The 27075-nt window shown below is 56.3% G+C and overlaps 2 protein-coding genes across 2 annotated transcripts in view; both read right to left on the reverse strand.

The window, feature by feature from the left end:
• TBC1D14 (TBC1 domain family member 14) overlaps window positions 1-10401 on the reverse strand; it is a 45375-nt gene extending 34974 nt beyond the window's left edge. The window contains exons 1-2 of the mRNA XM_049782555.1: window positions 10340-10401; window positions 4417-5131 (exon numbers count right to left, since the gene is read on the reverse strand). Of these exons, the coding sequence (XP_049638512.1) occupies window positions 4417-5114 (698 nt within the window). The 5' untranslated portion in view covers window positions 5115-5131; window positions 10340-10401. The remainder of the gene's footprint in view (window positions 1-4416; window positions 5132-10339) is intronic.
• Window positions 10402-17866: 7465 nt separating this feature from the next.
• Window positions 17867-27075, reverse strand: part of KIAA0232 (KIAA0232 ortholog) — a 78383-nt gene continuing 69174 nt past the window's right edge. The window contains 3 exon segments of the mRNA XM_049781644.1: window positions 17867-19748; window positions 21734-21831; window positions 24639-24747. Of these exon segments, the coding sequence (XP_049637601.1) occupies window positions 19581-19748; window positions 21734-21831; window positions 24639-24747 (375 nt within the window). The 3' untranslated portion in view covers window positions 17867-19580.

Here is a 27075-nt window from a genome sequence, read left to right on the forward strand (position 1 = left end):
GCAGGGGTGGACAGAGGGGGCCTGGCTGGCCTAGGGCATCTGAGGGCCGGAGTGGAACCTGTGAAGCTGGCTCAGTCTGTCTGGCTCTGTCTGTCCCTGAGTCCCTGAGGACCAGAGGGAAAACCAAGGAGAATCCACCAAATTCAGCCCCTGGGTACTGCAGTGAGAATAATGAGTGCCAGTGCCTCACCCACTTCCATCCCTAGGATCCCAGTTCACGGAGTCCTCCTGGGAGTGATCACTGAGCAGAGCCGGGAGAAAACCTAAGCAAGGCCAAGGGCTGCCCTGAAACCAAAACCAAAACCAAAAACCAAACATTTCAGTGTCAGAGCACAGCGGGGAGAATCACTCAGGTTTGATCACTGGCATCATATATTGTACCCAGAGTCCAACCATGAGTGATCCTTAAGTGCAAAACCATGATTACTTCTGCTCAAAGCTTGCTCAAAGCAAGCCCCCCATTAAAAAAGAAAAAGAATATGTTTATGGGCGTCAGAGCGATAATACAGCAGGGAAGGCACTTGCTTGCACATGGCAGACCTGGAATCCACCCCTGGCATCCATATGGTCCCCCAAGCCTGCCAGAAGTGGTTCCTGAGCACAGAGCCAGAAGTAACCCTTAAGTGCCACCAGATGTGGCCCCAAAACCAAGACAAAAAAAAAGCAATAATGGGGCCAGCATGGTGGCGCTAGAGGTAAGGTGCCTGCCTTGCCAGCGCTAGCCTAGGACGAACCGGGGTTAGAACCCCCCGGTGTCCCATAAGGTCCCCCAAGCCAGGAGCGACTTCTGAGCACATAGCCAGGAGTAACTCCTGAGCATCACTGGGTGTGGTCCAAAAAAACAAAACAAACAAACAAACAAAAAAAAGCAATAATTAACCAAAAAAATATACTCTGGGGGTTGGGCAGTATAGAGGGGCAAACACATGACTCACCCACATAGACCTGGATTCCATTCCAGGTACAAGTTCCCCCCAGCTTGGCGAGGAGGATACCTGAGCACTGCCAAGCGCGGTCCCCAAACAATAGAAACATTTATAAAAGGGGGTTTGTCATCACAAAACATCTCAGGAGATAGCAGCGTTGCAGACAAGAGACTCCAGAACGTGCCGCACGACAGCCCCGAGTTAAGGCCTCAGAACACAATGTGACTGACCTGTGTCCACCACACACACAGCCTTCTGGGAGCCAGAGAGCAGGCAGAGGAGGGTCAGGGTAGGTCCCCTGGGGGCCAGGTGGATGTCACTGACGCTGACACTGTACTGATTTCCCATACAGGGGTGGGGGGCTACACAATGCAAGAACGGATCCAGAATATTCATTAAGTCCTTCTGTGGCCCTTGGACCTGGTGCAGGTAGGGAGCACATCAGAGGTTCGGGGTCCTTGTTTGAGGTATTGGGAGCAGAGTCAAATAAGACACCAGACTCTCTTCCTGGACTTATTTTTTGGAGGGGCCACACCCGTTTATGCTCAGAAGTTACTCCTGGCTATGCGTTCAGAAATCGGTCCTGGCTTGGAGGACCAGATGGGACGCCTGGGGATCAATCCTCGGTCTGTCCTAGGCTAGCGCTTGCAAGGCACTTACCTCTAGCACCACCACTCCGCCCCTCCCCACCTTTTTTGGTTTCTGGCAGACTGGTGGCACTCAGGGATAACTCCTGGCACTGCCTGTAGAAACCACTCCTGGCAGGCTCGAACACCATATGGGATCACTCTGGCCCCCTCCTCCTGGACTTTAAAGATACCAGTTCTCACAGGGGGTCCTGAAACTGTCAGACCTGCCTTGCGTGGGGGGCCCTGGGTAAAGGGGAGAACACACTGGGCAGGACTGTCCTTGCCTCCTCCTGCAACCTCTGTAGGACAGGAATGAGAGGAGCAGAGCCACACACACTGGTCTCCTCTCAGGACACCCTAACAGTGGTCCTCAAACTTTTTAAACAGGGGCCAGTTTACTATCCCTCAGATCGCTGGCGGGCCGGACTATAGTAAAAACAAAAACTATGAACAAATTCCTCTGCACACTGCATCTATCTTATTTTGAAGTGAAGAAACAAAACAGGAACAAATACAATATGTGGTCCGTGGGCCACAGTTTGAAGACCCCTGCCTAAAAGAAGAGAGCCAGGCCCCCGGTGCCAACCGCCTGCAAAGACAGTGCTCTCTGGTGGACCATTTGTGCTTGGGAGGCCTTTGGGGGCCACACCTGGCGGGGAGCAAGGCTCACTCCTGTGTCTGTGTTCTCGAGGGCTCTGTTGGGACTCAGGTGCTGGGTTGGACCCCTGGCAAATGCTCTGACCACCGTGCCATCTCTTCGGCCCTGGCACATGATATTCTGTGCTCAGGCCGGAAGCCAAAAGGCCTGGGCCTGAGGCGATGAGGCAACCCAGGATGACTCATGCCCAGAAACCACAGCTGCCCATGACGGAGCTGGCAGACGGGGAAGCAGGGAAGTGAATTTGGGGTGGGGCTCAACCCTCTGCACTTGGAAGTCAGTGGGTACAATGCGGCAGTGCCTATCAGATTTGGCAGGTGAAGAGCTCAGCCAGTGCTGGGTTGCTCCTGAACGAGGAGCTGGCTGGCTGCTGCCGGGAAGGACTGGCCTGTGGGTAACCAGAACTCTGAAACTGGCTTGTGTCATCCTGTACCCCTTCCCAGGGCAGGACAGATGCCGTTGCCCATGGCTCCTCTCCCAGACAGTGGCTGGGGGTCCTCTGGGCCACCTACATCCCTTCCTGATGCTGATGCAGCAGTGACAGTCCTCAGCCCCTCCTGGCAGGGCCTGAGGGAAGGTAATGGGTCTATTCTCAGCAGCCGCCCCTAGTCACAGTGCTTGTCTCAGGACATGGGTCAGCAGCTTCAGGGCTGGGCTAGGGCAGCAGAAAGCAAGAATGAAGACCAGAAAATGGAAGGCAGCCCAGGGCCCACAGTACTTGAGTGCTGAGTGCAGAGTGCCAAGTGCTAAGGGCCGGGTCTCTGACCATAGAGGTTCATGTTGGGCTTAGAGAGGCCAAGAAATTTGGCCAACATCATACACACGTTTTGTTTTCTTTTGTTTTGTTTTTGGGTACACACCCGGTGGCACTCAGGAGTTATTCCTGGCAGGCTTGGGGGACCATATGGGATACCAGGGATTGAACCCGGGTCAACAGCATGCAAGGCAAATGCCCTACCCACTGTGCTATTGCCCTGGCCTCACACACAGTTGCGAGGGTGAGATCACACTGGAACCAGCCAAGACATAATTTCCAACACACACAAGCATACACAAACACACATAGTCACATACATTCACACACAAGCATATACACACAAATCATACACACAACTCACACAAACACACAAATGCACCCACAAGCATAGTCACATACAACTCACATAAATACATAGAAACATATTCACAAACATACTCACATGCACACACAACTCACAAACACAGCCACACACTCATGGAGACACACACACAACTCACACCAACTCTCTCTCTCTCTCTCTCCCCCTCCCACCCTCCCTCCCTCCCTCCCTTAGTGGCACACCTCTGCCCCAGCCTCACCCCTGCACCAGCCAAGACTCTCAGGCTGTCCTGAGCGTGGATGCAGCCACTCTGCCCTGTCACCCTGGGACTCAGACCAGCAGGAGTAGAGTTGGCAACTCAGTACCCGTCCCACTCCAGCTGAGCCCATCCACACGCTGCTCCAGTGGCTCAGGAGGCTGTGGGCTGCCTTTATACAACCCCCTGGAAAATCCATAGCAGCTTTCAAACGGCTGGGCCCCACCAGCACCCCGTCTCCCAAGGCTGCAGGCTTGGCTGCTGTCCCCGAGGGCCCCACTCCACTCGCTCGTCACTGCCATTCACTTCCCGCAAGAGCCTCATCACCGACGCATCCATCCCACACATGGGGCATGGGGCCAGCACCGGACCCCTTGTGGCAACAACGCTCTGCGTCCCATCCATGGGGCCACAGGGGCCAGACTGGACCCACAGTGTGAGGGGAAATGCCATTTGCCCTCCAGAACCAAGCTGAGAAGCCCTTTCAGGGACTGCAGAGCAGTTGGGACAGACCCACAGACACGCTGTGCCAGACAGGAGCCATGCCGGAGCATTTATCTGTACCCCTGTGTTAGGCATCAGGACTGCCCACAGAATGGGGGTCTTACTGGCCACACCGGCATCCTCATAGATACCAGAAATTCTAGATCTTAGAGCAGGCCTTAATCCCAGAAGTTGCACAAGTGGCTATGGCTGGTTCAGTGCCAGGGTCATGGACTAGGGGGACATGATGTGTGAGTTGCCCTGGGAGGCACCAGATTCCCCCCATCACCCCCCACCCCATATCACAACTGCATAGGGCACATAGTGCATCCAAGGACTCCCTGAAGCAGGGCCTGGGCAGCTGCTGGGCATAGCCGGGCCTCACCTGGACAAGAAGCCTCCGAGGGACCCGAGCAGGCCGGGCTTGCTCCCTGCGTCCGTTGGTTCCTCCTGCGCCTGCTCCCGCAGCAACCCAGTCCCGGCCCTGCCAGCACTCAGGGTGATGTCAGTGAAGTGGGGGTCCTCGTCCGTCTCCAAGGTGACAATAGCGCTGGAGCTGCTGGTGACCGTGAGGTCGGGCACGTCCTCATTGCTGGCTGACAGCTCCGTGCCCAGGCTTGAGGCGCTGCCCACAGAGCCATGGTCGCTGCCACGCGCTGCCCTAGTGCCGGGGCTGTAAGGCCGCACCGAGTCGTAGCCGGTCCGGGGGAAGGTGGAGGACTTGGGGACACACAGCTCATGCTCGGGGGCACGGGGGGCTGTGCCAGGCGCATAGGAGGGCAGTGGGCAGGCGCTCTGGCAGACCCGCTGAACGGCACGCACCTCTGCACCCTCGGGCTGCCTCCTGCGTGTGGACACCGGCTCAGGGTCGCTGATCTCGAGGGTGGGGATGCCCGAGTCTGCAGACTGCAGGCTCCGCTGGTCCTCCCTGGTCCCAGTTTCCGGCTCCAGCCACAGCGGGGGAGGGGGCACCTTGAGACTCACGGGGTGCAGCAGGCGTGGCACTGGGTGGCCCGGGCGGCCGTCCACCACGCCCATCGTGGCTATGCCATTTGTGGGGGGGCAGAGGGCGCCATCGGTCATCTTGGTCCAAGGAGAAACTGCGGAAATGAAGATGAACGAAAAAGTAAAATAAAGTAAAGGTGGATGGAAAGTCCAAAGATGTCACCTGGGTCACTGTCTGGGCATTGGAAGCCCTTTGCAAGGGGAACCTTCAGCAAGGGACCCAAACACCAGAGCAAATGGCGCGGGGCGAGTGGAAGGATGGCGTAGCTCACAGTGCTCACCTGGCACCAGCTTTGATCCCTTATACCACACTGGGTCCCTCAAGCATCACTGGTAATGATCTCTGAGCACCACAAATAGAACCAGAAGGAAAAGACAAGAGAGAAGCCTTGTGAATGCACAGCAAGGAGGGCATTTGCCTTGCATGTGGCCCACCCACCTGGGTTCCATTCCTGGCATCCCATATGATCCCTAGAGTCTGCCAGGAGCGATTTTTGAGTGCAGAGCTAGGAGTAACCCTTGAGCACTGCCAGGTGTAGCTCAAAGGAATAAAAAAGGTGAGAGGGGGCCCAGAGAGATAGCACAGCGGCATTGTGAGAGGAGGCCCGGAGAAATAGCACAGCGGCATTGTGAGAGGGGGCCCGGAGAGATAGCACAGCGGCGTTTGCCTTGCAAGCAGCTGATCCAGGACCAAAGGTGGTTGGTTCGAATCCCGGTGTCCCATATGGTCCCCCGTGCCTGCCAGGAGCTATTTCTGAGCAGACAGCCAGGAGTAACCTCTGAGCAACGCCGGGTGTGGCCCAAAAAACAAAACAAAACAAAAAAAAAAGGTGAGAGGGCCAGAGCAATGGCGCATCAGTAGGGCATCTGCCTTACACACGACTGACCCAGAACGAACCGTAGTTCAATCCCCCTGCATCCCATGTGGTCCCCTAAGCCAGGAGCGATTTCTGAGTGCATAACCAGGAATAATACCTGAGCATCACTGGTGTGCCCCCCCCCAAAAAAAATGGTGAGAGAGACAGAAAGAGACCCCAAAGGCAGAGTCAGGAGGGTGAACTGCACCCTCCTCTGCTTCCCTCACTGCTGCCTGGGCCCGGGTGCAGGCTGGGAGCAGGAGACCAGGTGGGGTTGTGATCACTGTCGCCCCATGAGCTCCCTCTGCCAAGCCTGATCCTTCCAGCTTAAGAAGCACCAGCACAGCCAGACCTCAGTGATGCAGTAAAAACTGCAAAGTTGGGCTGGAGCAACAGCATAATAGGGAGGGCATTTGCCTTGTAAGTGGTAGACCTGGGTTTGATCCCTGGCATCTCATATGGTCTCCTGAGCCAGCTAGGAATAAGTTCTCAGCACAGAGAAAGGAGTCATCCTTGACCACTGCCAGGTGTGGCCCCCAAACAAAAACAAACAAGAAAACCTGCAAAGCTGTAGTTTCATGGAGATGGGGGCAGGATCAAGGCCCCATTGGGACCGAGACCTCCCTCTGCAGGTTGCCCTAGGTTGAATATGCTAAGCCTCTATCGATGCAAACATGGGATGCAGTAACATGCCCGTGCCGGCTGGCTACACCAGGGCACAGGTCTACAAATCGAGAAACATGGGCATGTTCTCCACATCCCCTGAATGTGGGAGATATGGGGGAGCTTCAAAACCCAGATCCAGCCCCCAAGGACATGCCAGGGGTCCGTTTGGACCTGAGGCTGCCGCTATCCGGCTAGGAGGCCACAGAGAGGAAATGGGCAGCTCAGGCTGGGCTGACAAGAGTGCAGGAAGGATGGGGTAGGCGTGTGGGCTTCAGGAAATGTGGCCCTGGGACGAGCTGCAGCTGTGACGCCTGAAGGGACTCCACTCTGCCTGGTGCCCAGGACTGCTGCAGGATACTACCCTGCAGACCCCTGGGACCTAAACCCTAAACTGACACCAGATAGGCCAGATACACCCATCCCACCGATCTGGCTCTGCAGGGGCACCCCATGTCCTGGGGTCCTCTCTCCTCTTTGGTTCCTGCAGGAGCTCCACACAATATATGCACACCTGTGCACAGGCGCACACACTCATGCATGCACATACAAGCATGCACACACATGCATGCATGTACGTCTTTCTGCACATAGCCATGGAAGGAGCCTGGCCCGACTCAGGACCAAACTGCCTGCTGGGCCCAGGTCTAGCACAGCACTGAAGACTGTTCCAGAAGCTGGGAGAGCAAGGTCATGGGTTGAGGAAGAGCCCTGCCTCCTGCTCCCCCACCCCCACCCCCTGGCTCCCACCAACCTTGTCAGCTAAGCTCAGCGGCACCAGCTCAAGAGTGAGAAACAACTCAGCCATGTCCAGCCTGAGCCATCGGGCACAGGTCCAGGAGACCGAGCTGGGCCAGAGCAGGGAAACGTGGCCCCGTGGGGGAAGCTAAAGGAAGCTGAGAAGCCGGCCCAGTGGCCCAAGGACACCTCTGCACCCAGGATGCTTCTAGCATGGGGCTTTTCCCTCTCGGCCAAACCCACGACCGAAGGACCAGGGGTACATGGTGGGGGCATCCCAGAGGCAGCCCAGCTCCAGCCCTGCACCCTGTGGTCTCCCAGCACCAAACCAGGTGGAAATTCTGAGCACTGCTGGTCATGAGCACAAAACAAGATAACACGTGCAAAAGTGGGTAGGGCAGCATGAAGGACCACATCTCTGCAGAGATGGACCCTCTCCTCCTCCAACCCCCCCACAGTGGGAACCCTGCTCCTCCCCCTGCCACACCCGGCCTCTACCTCCAGGCTGTGGAGGCCCCTCACATCTCCAGGTGAATTCTTGGGCAACCCTGTGGAAGAAGGGTTTCGAGGAAAGGGGCTCCAGGGATGCCCCTCAAGGCTTTTCCACGAAGGAGGGACTTTCGGAGGCACCGCTGAGCACAGCCAGGTTCCTGCAGTAACTCAAGCTCCGTAGAGAGCCCTGATACCACGAGAACCTTCCGGAACGCGCGTCAGCAACACAACCCCTCCTACGAGAATGGGTCACCCCAGCATTGAGTCCCCACCACTTCCAGGCTGGCTCCCTGGAATTTGTCTCAGGCCTGGAAACCAGGCCCTGAAAGTCTTGCATGGAACATTGGTTTGGTTGGGGGGGGGGGAGGTGTCACACCTGACATAACTCAGGGGCTTCTCCTGGCTCTGGACTTTGGGCTGTGCCTAGAGGTGCCGGGACAACAGGGCTGGAGCTAATCACGTGCAGCACAAAACTCAGGTTAGAACCCTGGAATCCCAGGGCCTCCAAACCAAGCCTGGAGCAGCTTCCGAGCACTATGTGCTCCCTTAAAAGAATGCAGACCCCAGGGCTGGAGAGATATCATGGAGGTAAGGCTTTTGCCTTTCATGCAGAAAGACTGTTCAAATCCCGGCATCCCATATGGTTCCTGTGCCTGCCAGGGGCGATTTCTGATCATAGAGCCAGGAGTAACCCCTGAGCGCTGCTGGGTGTGACCCCCCCAAAAAAAAACCCCAAGAATGTAGACCCCAGAAATCTTTGATAATAACAAGGGAAAAGTAGGACAATTTTCTTTCCTGTGGGGTAGATTGGGCCACATCTGGCGACACTTGGGGGTTACTCCCTCTGTGCTCAGGAATTACTTCTGGCAGGCTGGGGGAATCATGTGGGATGCCAGAGATCAGACCTGAGTGCAAGGCAAGAGCTCTGCTCACTGAGTATCGCTCCAGTCCCAGGACCATTTTCTGACTCTGTGAGGCTCAGAGGGGTGGGTTCTAATACAGGCTACTCAGCTGGCCCCTTTGACCTCCGCTTTGTTTGTGCCTCACTGCCCATGTCACCGGGCAGGCCAAGACATAGGAAGGTGCCACAGGGAGCTTTGTGCCCAGCCTGGCAAACACCGGTTGCTGTGGGTGTTTTTCTTGCTGGCGGGCGTCCGGCAGGACCAACTGGCTCAGACCCACAATTTTAGCAATTCATTTGCATAAGCGAACCCCCATGGCCGAACAGATCTGCTTCCTGCCCCTCACCTCTCCAGGCACCTGCCTTAGCCGAACAACTTCCCCTTTTGTAGAACGAGGGGGTGAGCCCAGCCCACCCAGGACAGGACAGGACAGGACAGTGACAGACAAGCTGGAGCTGGAGACAGGAGCAGAAATGCACCCACGTGGCCTGGGTCTCTACACACACTTCTGCTCCCCACGCAACACTCTCGGCCTGCCCATCGGAGGTCTAGGGGCCACAGGCACCCCGAGAAATTAAGAGAGCCCACCTGGAGCGTGGGGTCCCCTGTGGGTCCAAGCTCTGAAACAGTGTCAAAGAAGCTCAATGTGTAACCTGACGCCTCTCCAGATACCAGGAGAGCTAAGGGACTGGACGGAGGGGCAGCCAGCGGGGACACTGGGGACAGGAACTGCTAGGGGACTGGAGAAGGCAGAGAGGGGGTGCTGGGGAAGGCAGGTGAGATGGGTGGGGGGCAGTGGAGAAAAAAAACTTTTGGGGGAGTAGGAAGCCAGCCCAGCCCAGGCCAGGCCACTGTGCGTGGAACTGGCCCAGCCTCTCCCTGCTCACTCTCCTCTCTCCAAGGTCTCATTCTTCAGCAAGTCCTGGCTAGACACCCCTAGCCTCATGCACCTCATGAGAAATGAAATGGAGCGAGTCCCAGTTGCTCGGGCAGAGCCACCCACCCACACCTCCTCTAGGCAGGCGCCAGGACGAGAGAGGAGAGAGAGAAATGGAGAGAGACATGGAGAGAGAGAGAGACAGAGACCTGGGGGTCTTGTGACCCTGGCCACCCTGGTCTTAGCTGACCAGACAACCAACAGCACCCTGAGCAGTGATCCCCCAAAACTTTCCACAGACCCCAGGGCCCTGCCTGTCTCAGTCGCGGCGGTGGGGACTGCAGTCTTCCGGCTGTGGGGGCACTTTGGGAGTACTGGGGTCCCCACCACACAGGCGGGAGGGACCTCGACACCTGGGCCCCCCGTTTCCATGTGTCCGAGGAGGAGCCAGGGTCTACAGGCCAGAGACAGACGGGGTCAGGGGCCGAGAGTGGGGGAACGAAGCCCGCGACTGGGCGGGTGGGCGCAGGTGAGGAAGCACGCACACTCGAGGCTTTGAGGCCGGCCCCGGGGTCCGGGGCAGGGGCTGACGAGATCGCGGGGTGGGTGGGAGGCCCCGAGGGGGGCAGGGAAACTTTCTTCGGCCGAGTTCCGCCGCGGCCCCCATCCCCGGCCCGGCCAGGTGGCACCCCAGACAGCGGCGCCCCGTCCCGCAAAGCCGCAGCAGGTGGCAGCCGCCCGGGCCCCCGCAACCCGCGCCCTGCCCCGGCTCACCGGCGTCAGCGCGGCTTCGACGCCATCCCCGGGGCCCGCGGGACGCAGCCCAGACCCCGAGGGAGAGAGGGACACCCCGAGACCCAGAGCGGCGGGACCAGAGCCGGGCCGGCAGGTGCGAGGAGGAAGCCGCGGCCGGCCGCTCGTCCCGCCCTGACCACGCCCACTCAGCGGCGGTCCCGCCCCTGACCACGCCCATCGCACTGAAGTCCTGTCCCATGCTCGCCACGCTCTAGCCCCGCCCCGCCATATATGGCCACGCCCCATTTCCATCGTAGTCCCGCCCAGTAGCCACACCCCCGATCCGCCACCGTAGCTCCGTCCCCGCGCTCGTCACGCCCCCACGCGCCCCATAGCTCCGCCCCGCGCTCAGCTTAAGCTCCCAGTATCCCCGCCCCAGATCGCCACGCCCCCGGTCCCACCGTAGCCCCGCCCCCGCAGAGCTCCCGGTAGCCCCGCCCCACGCTTCCACGCCCCCTTCCGGCCGCGTCGCTCTTCCGCCAGGCCCGCCCCGGCCGCTGCGCCGCCTCAGCTCCTCGAGGCGCTCGCCCGCCCCGCCGCCCCCTCTCCGCTCCGAGCGCTCGCCGCGGCCCCTGGGGGCGCCGCCACGGCTTCTCCTTTCCTCCCCCGAGCGGCCCGACGGCATCTCGTTGCCGCCGAAGCCAGCCCCGTGAACCCCCGCCGGCGGCCTCCGTACCTGCTGGGCTCCACCCGCGGCCATCTTGGAAGTGGGCAGCGCGGGCGGGGCGGGGCGGGGCGCGCGGGCGGCGGCAGCGTCAGGCCTGGGCAGCCGAGCGGCCGAGCGCATCGATATCAGGCCAGGGCCCGCCGGCAGGGAGAGAGGCGCCTCCCCTGCGCTCCAGTGGGGAGACAGTTGCACGGTGGTGCCGGTGGGCATCGTTTCGTGCCCCCGTGCCAGAACCAGTCGTGGGACTCACTCACGTCCGCACAACTCGCTGGAGATGGGCCGTCTGCCACCCAAGGCCCAATGAGAAAGCTGGTTCTTGGGGCTGCAGAGACCTCAGGGCCGCGGCACTATTAAATTTGGGGTTTCTTTTCTTTTTTTCTTTTTTTTGGTTTTTGGGCCACACCCGGCGGTGCTCAGGGGTTACTCCTGGCTGTCTGCTCAGAAATAGCTCCTGGCAGGCACGGGGGACCATATGGGACCCCCGGATCGAACCAACCACCTTAGGTCCTGGATTGGCTGCTTGCAAGGCAAACGCCGCTGTGCTATCTCTCCGGGCCCAAATTTGGGGTTTCTTTTGGGAGGGGGTGTCACTCCCGGCGGCGCTCAGGGGTTTCTCCTGGCTTTGCGCTCAGAAATCGCTCCTAGCAGGCTCAAGGGAGGGGAACCTATGGGATTCAAATCACCATCCTGCATGCGAGGCGAACGCCCTACCTACCTCCGTGCTCTCTCTCCGGCCCCTAATTTGGGTTTAATTTGGCACCATTTCCCCCCGGCTCCCCCCTCCAGGAGTGAACCCAGAGCACTGCAAGATGTGGCCCCCAAACAAAACAAAATGCTGTTGGCTGGAAATGTGTGGTGTCCAGCCCCCTCTCACCCCCAGTGCAGACTGTCCTGAATGTATTCCTAGTTCACTGTTGGCCACGTTGAACTCCTTTGAGAAGAGCCTGGGACAGAAGAGGCCCGTCTCCGGGATCAAAGGGTTCGGGATGGCCTTCAGTTGGGCTCAAGTTCCCATGCGCTGGGGCCGGAGAGAGCATGGAAGTAGGGCATTTGCCTTGCATGCAGGACGGTGGTTTGAATCCCGGCATCCCATATGGTTCCCCGAGCCTGCCAGGGGGAGCTTAGTCAGGAGGAACCCTTGAGCGCTGCTGGGTGTGACCCCAAAACACAAAAGTTCCCGTGTGTTATCGCCCAGCCCCCTCAGACTCCACAGGCCCGAAGCAAGCTGAGTATTTTGGGCTCTGAAAACGCCGCACAACTGGCCACCCCAACCAGGATTGGGTTGTTCCATGGGTGTTGTGGGCACTGGTAAACATCTGGCCTCATCCCTTCCCTGCTTGTGGGGTGCCTTTGGTCTCTGTGGTTCAAATATGGAACCAGCTGAACCAAGGACACACACTCTCTGGCCTCCTGCCCCCCTCAAGCAGCTTGGGAGCAGCCCCCCAACCCCAGGGCACCCTCCTGCCCTCAGGGCCCATATGCATCCCTTAGGGCAACAGGTCCTAGAGCCCAGGATTGAGGGGCATGAGGGTAGGTAGGGGTGGGGGCCCTGAACCCCCTGAAGCTGGCATCAGGACGAAGTCTCCATCCAGAACTACATGTGCCCCCCTCCCGTGGCCCCCTGAACTCCTTAGTGATGGGCCCCAAACGCCACTGCAGGCCTCTTCTCAGCCTCCCTGGGTTTCAATCAAGTTGGGTCCCATCACCCTCAGCCCTAGGCAGGGGTGTTTCGGAGCAGGCTTCTTGGCACCCAAGTCGAGCCACCTGCTTTGGAGCACTCTGTTCTGGGAGAGCCCGTACCCAACCTTCTCCCCTCTTCCTGCTGCTTCCACCAGGGACCCTCACTTTGGTCTCTTAGATGGGGAGGAGGATGGAGAGATGGTGAGCCCCAGTGGGAATCTTAATCGGGCTGGAAACTGGCTGCTGTGTTTGCTGTGCAACTCTGTGTGGGTTACCCTTTCTGCGCACAGGGATTCCCCTGTGGGAAACAGGGAAAGAGAGAACAGGCCTTGGCCTCTCCACCTAGAATCCCCACCATGCCCTGGGAGACCCATGGCCCCAGATAAGCACACCCTAGACACAGGTCCCAAGAGTCCAGTGAGCACAAAATGAGGGCAAACGTTGAAGGGCTCAGAGCCACAGGACAGCGGGGAAGACACGTGCCTTGCACACAGCTGGCCCAGGGTGGATCCCCGGCATCACATCGGATCAAGTTCCAGACCCCAAAGTCAGAATGAAGGGGGTGGAGCCCTGAATGGCAGCTCCTCTACACTGGGGGTGCAGCTTACCCTGACACACAGGGACCCATCCATCCAGCTGCTGCCAGTTGCATGACATGGGATGGGGAGTAGAAATGGTATGCTGGCTGCACCCAGTCCTCTGGGGCAGCAGGACCAGGACCGATGTACCCCGAGTGCTGGGCCTCTTTCCTGCCCCCACAAGGGTCCCCCTGCTGACTCCCTTCTGATCAGTCTTCTACCATGCCCATCAGAGCTGCCCACCAGGGCAAGACTGGTGAGAGCTGGTCTTTGCCCGGTGCAGGGAAAATGGAAAGAGCTTCAGGTTCAGTGCAGGGTCACTCAGGCATAGCTTCAGGCAGCAGGGCAGGGCCACGAAAGGACAGAAATTCACCCAAAAACATAACCGCAGGGGGGGGGGCTCTTTTAATTTATTGTTTTGTTCTGTTGGAGGGCGACTGGTTACACCTGGCAAAGCACAGGCCCTATAGTGCAGGGGTTTGCCCAGGCATATTATTTTCCTGCCTCAATGACATTTTGGGGAAGGATTACTCCTGGCAGAGCATGGGGAACCATATGGGTTGTGGGTGATTAAACCTGGGTCAACTGTGTGCCAGGCAAGTGCCCATCCCGCTGTGGTATGGCTCTAGCCCTGTTTTTTTTTTTTTTTTTAGTTTTTTTGGGTCACACCCGGCGGTGCTCAGGGGTTACCCCTGGCTGTCTGCTCAGAAATAGCTCCTGGCAGGCACGGGGGACCATATGGGACACCGGGATTCGAACCAACCACCTAAGGTCCTGGATCGGCTGCTTGCAAGGCAAACGCCGCTGTGCTATCTCTCCGGGCCCTCTAGCCCTGTTTTTTAATGTTCACACCACTGCTTACTGCCATTGAGTTCCCAAACCCACAGAGAGGCTCCAGACCCCGGGAAGACTGTGAACAAAGGGCCCGCCCAGGGGACACTTCCACCTTCCTGGAGGGCTCAAGTCCAGGGCTTTTGGAAGGGCATGGAGGGGGTTCTGGGGTTAGGCATGTGGGAAGCATCTAGAGCCTACCCCACCCCATGTCTGTGGGGAAGGGGCATTCAGACTGGCCTCCCGGGTAGTACCCGTGAGGGCATCAGAACGTGGGCCTGCCAGGGCCAGCACTCACGGCTCTACCTTCTGGCAATTGCCGACATGGCAGAGCTGGGGCTCAGGGCAACCCCCAACAAGCCAGATCTCTTGGCAAGGGAGACTGGCCCGTGATGCTGCCCCCTCCCAGCGCACTGGGATTTGCTGGCTTTGTTCTTCCAGCTCAAGGCCCCTGAGGGAGGGACAGGTTCTCACGGCCTAATCCGACTTCTCAGGTCTGAGCGATCTGAGCCCGCCTCTGCAGGACTAGCGGGCATTTCCGGAGCATGAACCACTGCCCAGTGGGTGCACTGCCAGCTGTCTCTGGCATCATGGTGAGTGCTGTCCCCCAGCCTGGCTGTGTCATGAGGGGTTGCCATGCCCGAAGGCAACGATTTTGGGATCGGCTGTCAGATGTGCCTTCCTACACAGGCACAAGTGTGCAGGGAGCTTCAAGCACCCCAGGCCTAGACCACCGCCAGGGCACAGGTGGGTTGCTAGGCAGGCAGTGAATGGCACGGCCTTGCAGAGCACAGAGTCACTCCGGAGAAGGGTCACCTCATGGGGCACAAGGTCACCTGACTTCACTTAACATGGATATGTATGTTTGGAGGCCACAATTAGTGGCCCAGCTCCAATGCGGTTCTGTGGCATTCAAGGCAGGCTTCCCCACTGTGCTATGGCTCCTGCTCAACAAGCATTTTGTGTGGGGCCACACTTGGAGATGCTCAAGCCTCTGCACTTCACATCACTCCTGGGCGATCTTGGGGAACTCTATGTGGTGTCAGGGAGTGAACCCAGCGCCCGAGGACTCTCACACTCATCTGAGGAGACAAGCCAACAGTCAGTACATGGTCCCCGGGGCCCAGTGCCACATCCCCAGATGTCTATCCAAGTGGCAGTGTCTATCCCTCGGTCCTCACTAGACAGATGGACAGGCTCCCTACGCACTGGGCTGACTCCAGTAACAGAGGAAGTTCCTAAAAATGCACAGGAGGGCTGGAGCGATAGCACAGCAGTAGGGCATTTGCCTTGCATGCGGTCAAGCCCAATGGACTCCGGTTCAATCCCCGGCATCCCATATGGTCCCCAAGCCTGCTAGGAGCGATTTCTGGGTACAAAGCCAGGAGTAACCTGAGCACTGCTGGGTGTGATCCAAAAACCAAAAAAAGAGGTCAGACGTGTTTAAGGCAAACACCCTACCCTCTGTGCTATTGCACTGGTCATTGCTCGGGAGATTTTGTTTTGTTTTGTTTTTGGTGACGCTCAGGGGTTACTCCTGGCTCTGAGTTCAGAAATTGCTCCTGGCTTGGGGAACAATATGGGATTCCAGGGATCAAAGCCAGGTCCGTACTGGGTCAGTCACATGGAAGGCAAAAAATGCCTTATCGCTGCGCCATCGCTCCGGCCCCATATATTTTCTTTGTATATTGTTTTTTCGTTTTTGTTTTTGGGCCACACCCGGTGGTGCTCAGGAGTTACTCCTGGCTCTGAGCTCAGAAATCACTTCTGGCTTGGGGGACATATGGGACACCAGGGAATTGAACCATGCATGGCCCGTCCTAGGTTAGTGCGTGCAAGGCAGACACACTACCACTTGTGCCACTGCTCTGGTCCCTCGGGAGAATTTTTCAGATTCATTTAAATAGACCAGGGGCTGGAAGTAGGTTGTTAGCTTGGCATGCAGAATGGTGGTTCAAATCCTGGCATCCCATATGGTCCCCTGAGCCTGCCTGGGGCAACTTCTGAGCATAGAGCCAGGAGTAACTCCTAAGCACTGGCGGGTGTGACCCAAAAACCAAAAACTGAGAAAAGAAAAAAAAATTTTTTTAAACAGGCCATAAAAAGAACATGGTCAGGGCTGGGTGATAGTTGCACAGCAGGGAGGATGTTTGTCTTGTACGTGGCCCCACCCAGAAGTGATCCCTGAGTGCAGAGCCAGTGAGTTTTTGAGCACCACTGGATGTGACCCCAAAACAAAAATAAAATAGGAAGAACACAGCCAAACCACTCATTAAGATGAAGAAAGCACTAGAAACTTTTTCACAGCATAGCCCACCTCCCTCCCCACACCCAGATGGGAGGTCAGGGCAGACCTGATGGCACCGACTGGCTCTGGTGCCATGACCCAAACCTGGACACCAGAGCCAGGCCAAGTGAGGTGAGCTCTGGGGACCCCTAGAAACAGATCTGGGGCTTCTGAGTATGAGGTGCAAGGCTGAGGATGCCAGCAGACGGGCGCATGTGGGACCTTGTGGTGTCGTGCCTAGTCACACAAAGAGCCAGAATGACCCTTGCCTGGTGATAGATAGCAGCACCCACCTCTGAACAGAGGTTTAGAAATAGAAGTTGGGTTTCTATTTCCCAGTCCCGGAGAACTCAGTGACACAGAACAGGCAGGTCTTCTCAGGCCAGACTGGGAGATGGGTGGAAAGGTACCTGACAGCTGTGGAAACTGTGGAGATTCCTTGAAAAAGCAGCAGTGTGTGGGGAAGGGGAGGGAGAGCTGGAGCGCAGATTCACACATGCAGGAGCCCCAAGTTCATCCCAACACTGTCCTGTGGCACCTCTGGGTGCTGGGTTTAGAGTGGCCCCAAACCCAAAGAAAATACTGGAAATTCCCTGAGCTGGGGACCACTTCCAGGCACTGAACTACACCCCACATTCCACCCATCAGTCTCAGAGCACAGAACCTGCCTCCAAGGCCCAGCGACAAGTGAGGGTGGAAGCCTGATACTATGCTGCCACGACAAAGGAAAAGCCTTTGGAGGACATGGATACAACAAGACAAGCGGGAAGGCCACACACAACAAAAGCACATATAGCACAGTTGTAGGGCGTTCGTTTGCCTTTCATGCAGAAGGACAGTGGTTCAAATCCCAGCATACCATATGGTCCCCCGACCCTGCCAGGAGCGATTTCTTAGTGCAGAGCCAGGATTAACTTCTGAGTGCTGGTGGGTGTGACCCCCTCCCAATAAAACAAACAAAAAAACAAAAACAGAAGCATGTCAACCACCCAGCAACAGCAGTGCAGGTTCTGGGCATGCCAGGGAGGTGGCAGGAGCCCTTGCTAGAATAAAGACAACCGACTGTTTTTAACTTTTTTTTTATTTGGTGTTAACTCCACAAGAAAACAAAATAATCAGTTACTCTGGTGTATGTGAAGTCGGAACGATACAACCACGGGCAGGCAAGTCTCCAGGAAAACTCGCCCTTCAGCGCGACACCTCGCAGCGCGCCTCATACCACAGTGCGGCTCAGCGTTTGGCCAACTTTTTAAAAGTTTGTTTTTTTTCTTTGTGATCATTCACAAAACAAAATAAAACAAAAAAAAATAAAACAAAACAAAACAACCCCACACTTTCAACTCTGATGCTGAAAGCTGCTGGGCGTTAGCCACATAACGAGAAAAACAAATAAATAGCTGATCTGTCACTCCTCGGCCATTTCTGACCCCCTCGTCTGCAGGGTCCCCCCACAAGAGCAGGCATCCCATGGGAACTGAGCTCACGGCACTGTCCGGTGTTTTTGGTCTTGGCTACGACAGTAACGATTTCTAGGATGACTGTCACCATGGCGACTAGAGGGATTGACAACTTCCAATTTTTTTTGCTTTAGCTGTTAAATTATATTTCAGTGCAGATGCTGATCAAATTTTTAGGAAGCTCCGGAAGAAAATACATCAAATCTTATTAAGTCTAAATAAATAACAGCAACATAAAATGTCACACGGGCACACACACACACACACACACACACACACACACACACACACACACGCAAGCAAGCACGCACGCACACACACATACACACAGACCCACTTGGAAGTGTCAAAGGAAGAATTGCAGAAATGCCAAGCATCATGGGAAGGCCTGTGGACTGGGATGAGCCCCAGGGAAAGTCTGTGGACCGGGATGAGACAGGCCAGGCCAGAGTCCAGTGTCATCCACGCCCTACGCACAAACCAATCACTGAGTTCTTGCGTCAGCTCTAAGTGCATTGTTTCCTGCCTGCCCACGGGGGTCTGTGTAGACCTCCTCAAGGCCCTGCTGTCCCAGGCACACAACACTGACCTCACTCTGTGGTGCTGCTTAAACAGTGAGTGAGAGGGAAAGGAGATGCGAAATGCATAGGCTCTGCAAACGAACAGCTGCCCCTGCTGCGGCCTGTGCCTGCCCTAAAGGTGGAGGATCAGTGCGGACAGAGTGCTACGGTGGAAGGGACCTGAAGGACAGTCCACAGAATGATCACATAGGCAGGGACAAAGGTTGCTCTGCCACTCCCACCCCAAATGTGTACACACACACACACACACACACACACACACACACACACACACACACACACACACCAAACATGCTCACAGACACCAGGGGCCCTAAGCTCTAGTCCTTGAAGCCAGAGTGACTCTATAGCAGCAGCCATGGTCTCTGCTGCACCGCTCCTAGTGTCAGACCCAAGGACCCCAGTTCACTGTCGAGCACTAGAGTCCAGAACCTGCCACTCAGGACCACCGGAGCTTGTCAGACTCCCCACAAATCAACCAGGAAAGTGTGCGGCACAACTCAAGCTGTGATGGGCCAGCACGTGGGGTCCGGTCGACCCCCAGAATGCTATTACCCTAAACCCAATCCTTGGCGTCTTCAGTTAGTCAGGAAGTCACCAAGCCCACCTTTCCCGTGTTGCATGGAGGCAGCTGCAAGAGACACTCAAAGGCTTCTGCAGGTCCAAGGGCCCTCCCGCAGACCAGGGGCTAGACGAAGGGCGTGGCCAGGGTGTGACTGAGAAACCCACATTTCCCTCCTGCCTCGGGAAGGCCTCGCTCTGTTGCAGGCCTGTGCTTCCATCCCGATTTTCCGAGAGCAAAGCTCGAAACTCTTGCAGCAGGGCAGAGCAGCGCACAGCAGCTGCGGCTAGACTGAGGGCAGATGCGGGACAAGCACATGCACACCCATTCTGGATCGGACCGAATCGGACTGGATTGGATCAGATCAGACACCACAGTCTAGTCTACTTCAGAGCCGGGGTCGAATGGTGGGTGGGAGAAAGAATCTCCAACACGAGAGCGGTCCTCGACACGAGCGAAAGGAAGCAAGGAAAGAGAAAGAGAGAGAGAGAGCGAGCATCACGGGTGGCAATCGGTGAGTGAAGAGGAAGCGAAAAGTCTCAGGTCGGCCGGCTCCCAAAAGTGGCACTCGGCGGGCCTAGAGATGAGTCCGAGAGAAGAGCTGGCCACCCCACTGGGCCCCGCCGTCTGAGGTCACATCTTCCGAGCTGGAGCTGGCACTCGAGCACCGCCTTCTACCAAAGCCATTGGTGGTGGCTCCAGGACTTGTGTCTCGGGCGCACCTGGCTTCAGAGACAGAAGACACCTACAGCGGAAGGAACAATGTTCAACAGATAAAAAAAAAAGAGGCCACAGCCTGGTGACCCCTTCCACAGCAGGCTGAGCTCCCTGCAATGCCCAGTTTCCGACACCTCTTCTCCCTGACCCACACTCCCTGCTGGGTCCTCAGCCTGCGGCTGGGCAAAAGTGGAGCCGAAGGAGACCTCTGGCCTCCCAGCACCTTCCATAGAGGAATTCATACAGCTGCCATGGGGCCAGGCCAATGATGCCACCGAGCCCAGTACCCACAGCCTCTAAGATCCCCTCCTGTTGTTTTTCCTTCTGGAGGGGGAAGGAAGCATTTGGTTGGGCCACACCTGGAAGTGCTCAGAGGCTTCCCCTAGCTCTGAACATAGGCATCACTCCTAGCAATGCTCCATGGACACTACTGTGCTGGGGATGGAACCTGGGTGAGCCACTTGCATGGCAAGTAACTATCTCAGCCCCTTCCATCTCTTGGCCCTAGGTGATGCTTGTGCTTTGAGGTTTCAGGAGCATCTGAAACTTGCAAGGGAACGTCTCCCCAGTAATTAGCTCCTCCTCCCCAACAAGAATCACAGCCTCCTGATCAGTCCTGGGGGCAAGCAGCAGTCTCCCCAAAGGCACCCATTCCTCATCCTAGTCACCAGAGCCCAACCTTGCAAGGACTATCAAAGGCCCCACACACAACTGTGGAATCTATGGAATAGCAAACAACACCAGGTAGAGTAACAAGCCTCCCCCCAGTTAGAGGAAGTTGCAAAGATCCCCATTACTGGAACTAGGGAAACACCCAGGTTATAGAGCTAGCAAAGCCCCCCAGTTACAGTAACTACTCAAGTCAGTTGTAGTAACTATCAAGCCCCCCAAATGATATAAGTAGCAAAAGTATGCCCCATTACAGTAACTAGCGGAGCACCCCTCTGTAAGGAGTAGCTCCATTAAATAATTAGTTCAACCCCTATTAAGTAGCAAAGCCCCCCATTACAGCAGGTAGTTGAGCCCCCTTATATTATCATAGTCCCTACCTATTACAGTAATTAGCTGAGCACCCCATAATAGTAAGTAGCAAGCCCCTGACTGTTACAGTAACTAGCCGACACTACACTATAGTAAGGAAGGAGCCAGCCATTACAGCAATTAGCTGAACTCCACTATAATAAGAGCCCCTGTGTTACAATAACCAGTCCCCCCTATAGTAAGGAGTAACCCGTTACAGTAACGAGCAGAGCCGTCACTATATTAAGGAACACCCCACTACAGTAAGGAGCCTTCCCTGTAACAGTAACTCGCTAAACCTGGCAGTGGGCATCGGCAGAGACAGCATTGCTGTGCCCAATTGTTTAGCTCAGACTGAAACAAGTTGCCCCTAGGCACTGGTTAAGCCCAGTCCTAGTAGGTGGCATTGGCACTAAGTGCTAGGGGCAGTCTTGCCCAGGCAGAGGAGAGGAGCGGAAGACAGCGGGAAAACATGTCGCTCAGAGGGGAGCAGAGCCCTGGCTCAAGTGGCAGCGAGGGGACAAGGATAGACCCCTGTCAGGCCGCCCCAGGGATGAATCATGAGGGCCATGCTGTGTAGACAGTACAGGGGTTGGGCAGTGGCCCAAGGAACAGAGACGGATCTGGGGTGTTGTAGGCAGACAGATCGGGTGGAGAGAGGCACGATATCTACACAGGCAGATGTTCCACACAGAGCAGCAGAGAGGCTTCCTTGGGTCACCCGCCTGCAGCCTTGAGGAGTCAAGTGTGTGCTCAGAAGAGGGGGACAGAGGAGTTCTGATACCAGTGCTGGGCCAGCCATGCTGGGAGTGAGGGCAAGCACAGGGCTGTCTGAGAAAGGAAGGAGCATCGACATGTGGGCCCTGCCTGCAGGAGAAGTCGCCCTCAGCCAGGGTGAGAGGAGCAAGCGACAGGAACCCCCAGTCAGCTGCAGTGACAAGGTGGAGGTGGCCTTGTCGGCGTTCGCAGGGAGGAGCAGAACAGTCCACTTACCCTATTAAAATCTAACAGACGCTCTTCATTACGGGGCATTTCTTTAGCATCTGGAAATTCTTCTATACCATTCTCTCCCTTGGCATTTGTATAACATTCTTAATCATTTTGAATGGAGAAGGGAAAAGAGGGAAAGGGGAGAGTCCGTTAAGAGACGGTCATGAAGCACATGCTTGTTTCTTTCTCACTGAAAAACCAGATGAGTTAGGGAGAAGGCCGTGGGGCTTGGCTGGCCAGGTTGGGTGGATGGGGACAGCTCCCAGCCTGCCCTCGGCTGGCTTCCATGCTGCCCAGAGATGGCCCAGCAAAGGCCTAGACATTCCTGGCTGGGCCAACTCTGCAGAAGGGGTTGGGGGCAGCTATGATTAGAAGGGGCCATGCAAGCACAGAGGAGACCCACGTGCTCCCAGTGAGGGCCACACTAGATGTGGTGCCCACCCTTCCCCATAGTTCACCCACAGTGGGCTCAGAAGCAAGCCAGTAAGGAAGAGAGTAAGGCTGGTGCACTGCAGGGGTCAGTGGGCAGGAGAGAAGCTGGGGATCCCAGGGAGGCTGACAGAGCAGGTCTGGGGCCACTGTCCTCACTGGAGGACAGCAGAGTATGAATGAGGGTGGGCCCCTGCTCACCACTACAAGTCCTATAAAATGAGGAAAGGTTAATTCTAATTCCTCCTGGCCAAGATACTCCTACTGCCTGCCAGCAGCCCAGTGGTCTGTGCCCCAATCTTGGCCGCCATGCTGCCTGTTCCCGAAAGCCGACCGGCAGGACCCTACTCAGAGCTTGCCCTAAGCTGTGGACTCCTCAGGTGAGCTGGTGACAGGCTCACGCTCTGAGCTGCGCACACTTCAGTCCAATCCTAGGCACCCTTTCCATTAGAGGGCAGGGGAAAGTCTTCCCCTCATCAGAACAGCACTTGGGATCATATGAGTGCCAGAGATTGAAGCTGGGTGGCCCTCCCTCCGTACTATCTCTCTGGCCCCTGGATTTATTTTGTTATTGACTTTGGTTTTGGGGCCACACCCAACAGTGCTCAGGGCTTACTCTTGGCTCTGTGCTCAGGGGTCTCTCCTGGCAGTGCTCAAGGGACCATATGGGGTACTTGGGATCAAACCCAAGTAAGCCACATGCAAGGTCAACACTCCACCCTGGTCCTTGAGTCCCAAACAAGTCCTTACTGCCCTCATGCCCATCTCTCTGGCTGTCACTGTCCAAAGCGGGGAACTGGGGAGTGTCCAGGAAAGCTACAACTTCCTTATCTGCTCAGATACAGCTAGAACCACCAGACCTGGCTAGGCACTTTCTCTCATGGCCCTATGTCATAAATGTCAAAAACCCACCTCCAGTCCCTGCTCCAGGGTCTATGCACAGCCTGACCATACATGCCTATCCCTGCCTCAGGCTGTGAGCATCCATTCAGGTGCTCCAGAGCTACACAGAGGCCTAGAGACTGACTGGTGCCTGTGGACCGCGACATCCCTCCCATTCACTGTCCTCTCAGCCCACTGTTCGCATCTCCGCATAAATCCACACACAGCTGGCCAGTGTCACAGATGTTCTGAGCTTGCTGTGAGCTACGGTCACGGCACAGCTACCAAGGCTCTAAGTGGTCCTCCCCTGCACCTTATCTGCAGCTGTCACATGACTCGTGCTTTGCTTCTCCCAGGGCCCTCCTCAGGGCCACCTGTCCAAGAAGGCAGAGGTACCAGAAGCCGGCTGTGTAAGGAGTCTCTGTTCTAGGGAGTCCAGAGTGCACCCGACTATGGCCCACATTCTCCTGCTCAGTCCTGGGCACGAAAGCTCCTTCTTGAACTCCACCGTTCCCTGGATGTGACCCAAGGGGACTGTACCTAGGGCTGGGGGACTCTCATGCAACACGGGGACCATGGTTGCAGCCATCACCAAGATGAACTGTACTATAAACCAAGCTCTCCACAGGACTAGCAACCCTGGGTAAGAAAAAACAGGGCTTGCAGGAGCCATTTCTGGGCTTACAGGGCAGAGGGGACAGTGCAGGATGGTGGGCATAGAGCTGTCCCTGTCCCACACCTGCCAGGGGCCAGCTGGACATCAGAGGACCTCCACCCTGGGGCCTGCACACTCCACTGGGGCTCAACAGGACAGAACGTCCCACAACCCCAAGCTAGGAGAGGCCACCATCAGTATCCAACCTCTTGAGCTACTCTATTTGGGTTATTTTGGAGCCACATCAGGCAGTGTTCACAGCTCACTGCTGGCTGTGCTCAGAACCCACTTCTGATTCTGTTCTCAGGACTTACACCTGGCTCTGTACTCCGGACTCACTCCTAGTGGTGCCCAGGGATCAAACTGGGGTCAGCCACTTGTGAGGCAGGAACCCTGCCCTGCCTGCTGTACTATTGTTCTGGCCTCAAATTAATCTATCCGGGAGCCTCCTGAGATTGATCCTTCATGACCCACATTTCAAACTGAGATCAAACAGCTACTGGATGCTGAAACCATTCGCCCCGAATCTGTGCCTGCCAGTCTCTATTCTGTCTCATCTTCTTCAGCCAGAGCTGAAACGCACACCAGCCTGACCGCCCATGTGAACCCCTTCTAAGGACCCCTCTGGAGCTCCCAACCCTCCCCTGCCTACCTTTCCAGACTCAGCTCACTTCCAGTAGTCCCTTCCTTGCACAGAGCCTGTCCTGAAGGACTGTGTGTACATTTGGTCCTCCTGCGGGCTGGAGGCTGCACGGGATGGCACTGCAGATAGAGCTACTCGCTTCTCCCCACCCAAATATGGGCTCGGGTGGATGCAAAGCACTTAACCACCAGCCATGGGGGCCCCGGGTGGCTGACACTCCACAGAACTTCTCAGACCAACACATGGTGAACGGTGGCTAGGAAACAGGCAGGAGCCTAAGCGAGATGCAGCCTCCTTACCTTCGCATTCCGACGTGGGGTACAGTGGCGAGTACAAGGCCTTTTCCCACCACGTCTGCTTCTCTTGGCTTCGACTGCTTCCTCGAACCTCGGGGTTCAACACAGGAAACTGCACAGACAGAGCAACAAAGGAACAGTTACACTTACAGGAGAAGACAGTCAGGTTTCTGTTACTGGCCCCAGGCACCAAACACAGCCTCTCCTAACTGACTAACTTTCTGCTGCACTAGATAGGTGAGTGGGAAATGCAGCCACATGCTAATATCTTGCAGACGTTTTCCTGGAGAAGCGATTACCCTGGAAACAGACTCCCGAGGACAGGGAGAGGTGAGCCCCATCCCAGTCCAGGTTGCATTGTCCACTGCCCCTTCCTGAGGAGACAGGCCTGGAAGCTCACCCAATCTGGCCTCTTCTTTCTTTCTTAGGCCCTGCTGGACACTCAGCCATCTCCTGACCATAGACTGTGGGGTCAGAGCCAGCTGCTGTCTGTGGCCAAGGTGAATCCCTGCATGAAATGCAGCAGACTTATGGGCAGCAGGGTCCCCAAGGGCCGCTAGTGATCTCTGTGCAAACTCTTAGTACCTGTCTGCTACCTGGACAGGCCTACTATCCTCCCCATAGTGTAGGGCATCCCTCACAGTTACTCCCTCTGGAGGCAGGGGCACGGGTCATGGGCAGAAACTGGCTGCATGTGGTGAATTGCTGTGCTCCAACCCCAGCATCAGATGTGGACAAAAAGCCAGCCCTGGGCTCCTCCAGAAACCAATACCCATCACTACGAAGATCTGTTCATCTCTTATTTTACAGTCTGGGGTGTGTATGGGGCTGGGAAGGGGGTATTAATCCTTAAGAGCAGTGGTCAGCAAACCACGGCTAGCAAGCCACATGTGGCTCTTTAGACTTTTTAATGAGGTTCTTCTGTGTGCTCTGCGGCTGATCCAGGAGTCAGCGCATGCCCTGTGTGGCTCTCAAAATAAATTTCAATCGGGCCCATAGAGATAGCACAGTGGAGTTTGCCTTGCAAGCAGCCGATCCAGGACCAAAGGTGGTTGGTTCGAATCCTGGTGTCCCATATGGTCCCCCGTGCCTGCCAGGAGCTATTTCTGAGCAGACAGCCAGGAGTAACCCCTGAGCAATGCCGGGTGTGGCCCAAAAAACAAAACAACAACAACAAACCCCCCCCCCCAAATAAATATATTTCAATCGTGGTTTTGGCAAGATTTGGCTCAGTTGAAAAAAAAGGTTGCCCACCACTGCTTAAGAGAAAAGGAGCTATGCCAATTTTCCTTCACTAGTTATCACGAGTTCATTCTGAATTGGAAATGTTGCATCTCCTCTTCAAGGGTGGTCCACTGACAGTCCCAGTTCCCTCCTGTAGATTACTCACACAGGACATGAATGGATCCTGGGCTTGGAATGATAGCTCCATGGGTTGACACAGGTGCCTGGCATGCAAGAGGTGCAGGCTTCATCCAAGTACCACCTAACCCCCTGAGCACCAAGTCAGGAACAGCCCCGAGCACTGTTAGGTATGACCTTAAAGTCACTTAAGTAAACTGAACAACGGAACCTCTTTAACAAAACCAATCCTGTCTGCGGTACAGAGGGCAGTGGAGTGCAGCACAGACAGGGTCGGCACCTTGGCCTCTTCTCCCCACCCAAGCCTGCCTCACCAGGACACAGGGCCAGACACTGCAGAGAGCTAGGGGGGCATGCTGATCAAATTCAGCAATGCCCAGGAGACATGTGGGCATCTGAAAGGAAAGGCCCTGGGCTGTGGAGGAGGGTCAAGGTCCTCCTGCTTCTCTTGGATGTCCCCAGATCAAGACAACAAAGGCCAAGGCATGGGGCAAGAGAGTAAGAATTCCTGGGGCAGAGCTGCAGAGGTGGGGCTGGGTGCGGACAAACAGATAGGCAGGAGCAGTGGTGTACAGACATCCCTTCCAGATCTGGGCACTGGGAGGCACACACTGGACTCGCAGGACACACTGCTCAACAGAAGCTTCTGCCGCCCCCTACACCCCTTACCACCTGGCTGATGAGACTGCCCTTCAGCTATGCCCTTTCCTACCACCTGTGGAACCTCCTCACACCCTCCAACATGGATCCCTCTGGCAACCACTTCTCTGCCCTGATTTATTCGGACCCAGTAGGGAGCTGACAAGCAGGTGCTGCTCTGGGACAACCCCCAGAATGCAAAGAGAACCAGGTGCCAGGTGCTCAACACCAGGCCCTGCTTCGGGTAGATGGATGGAGGATCAGTGACCACTGAGGGGCACGGAAATCTTGGAAAAAGTGGGGACCCCAGCATCAGGCCTGGGAGAGCCACCAGGCCCTGCTTCGAGTGGATGGATGGAGGATCAGTGACCACTGAGGGGCACGGAAATCTTGGAAAAAGTGGGGACCCCAACATCAGGCCTGGGAGAGCCACCTCCCA

Source organism: Suncus etruscus, chromosome 10, assembly GCF_024139225.1.
Source record: "Suncus etruscus isolate mSunEtr1 chromosome 10, mSunEtr1.pri.cur, whole genome shotgun sequence".
NCBI classification, from domain to species: Eukaryota; Metazoa; Chordata; class Mammalia; order Eulipotyphla; family Soricidae; genus Suncus; species Suncus etruscus.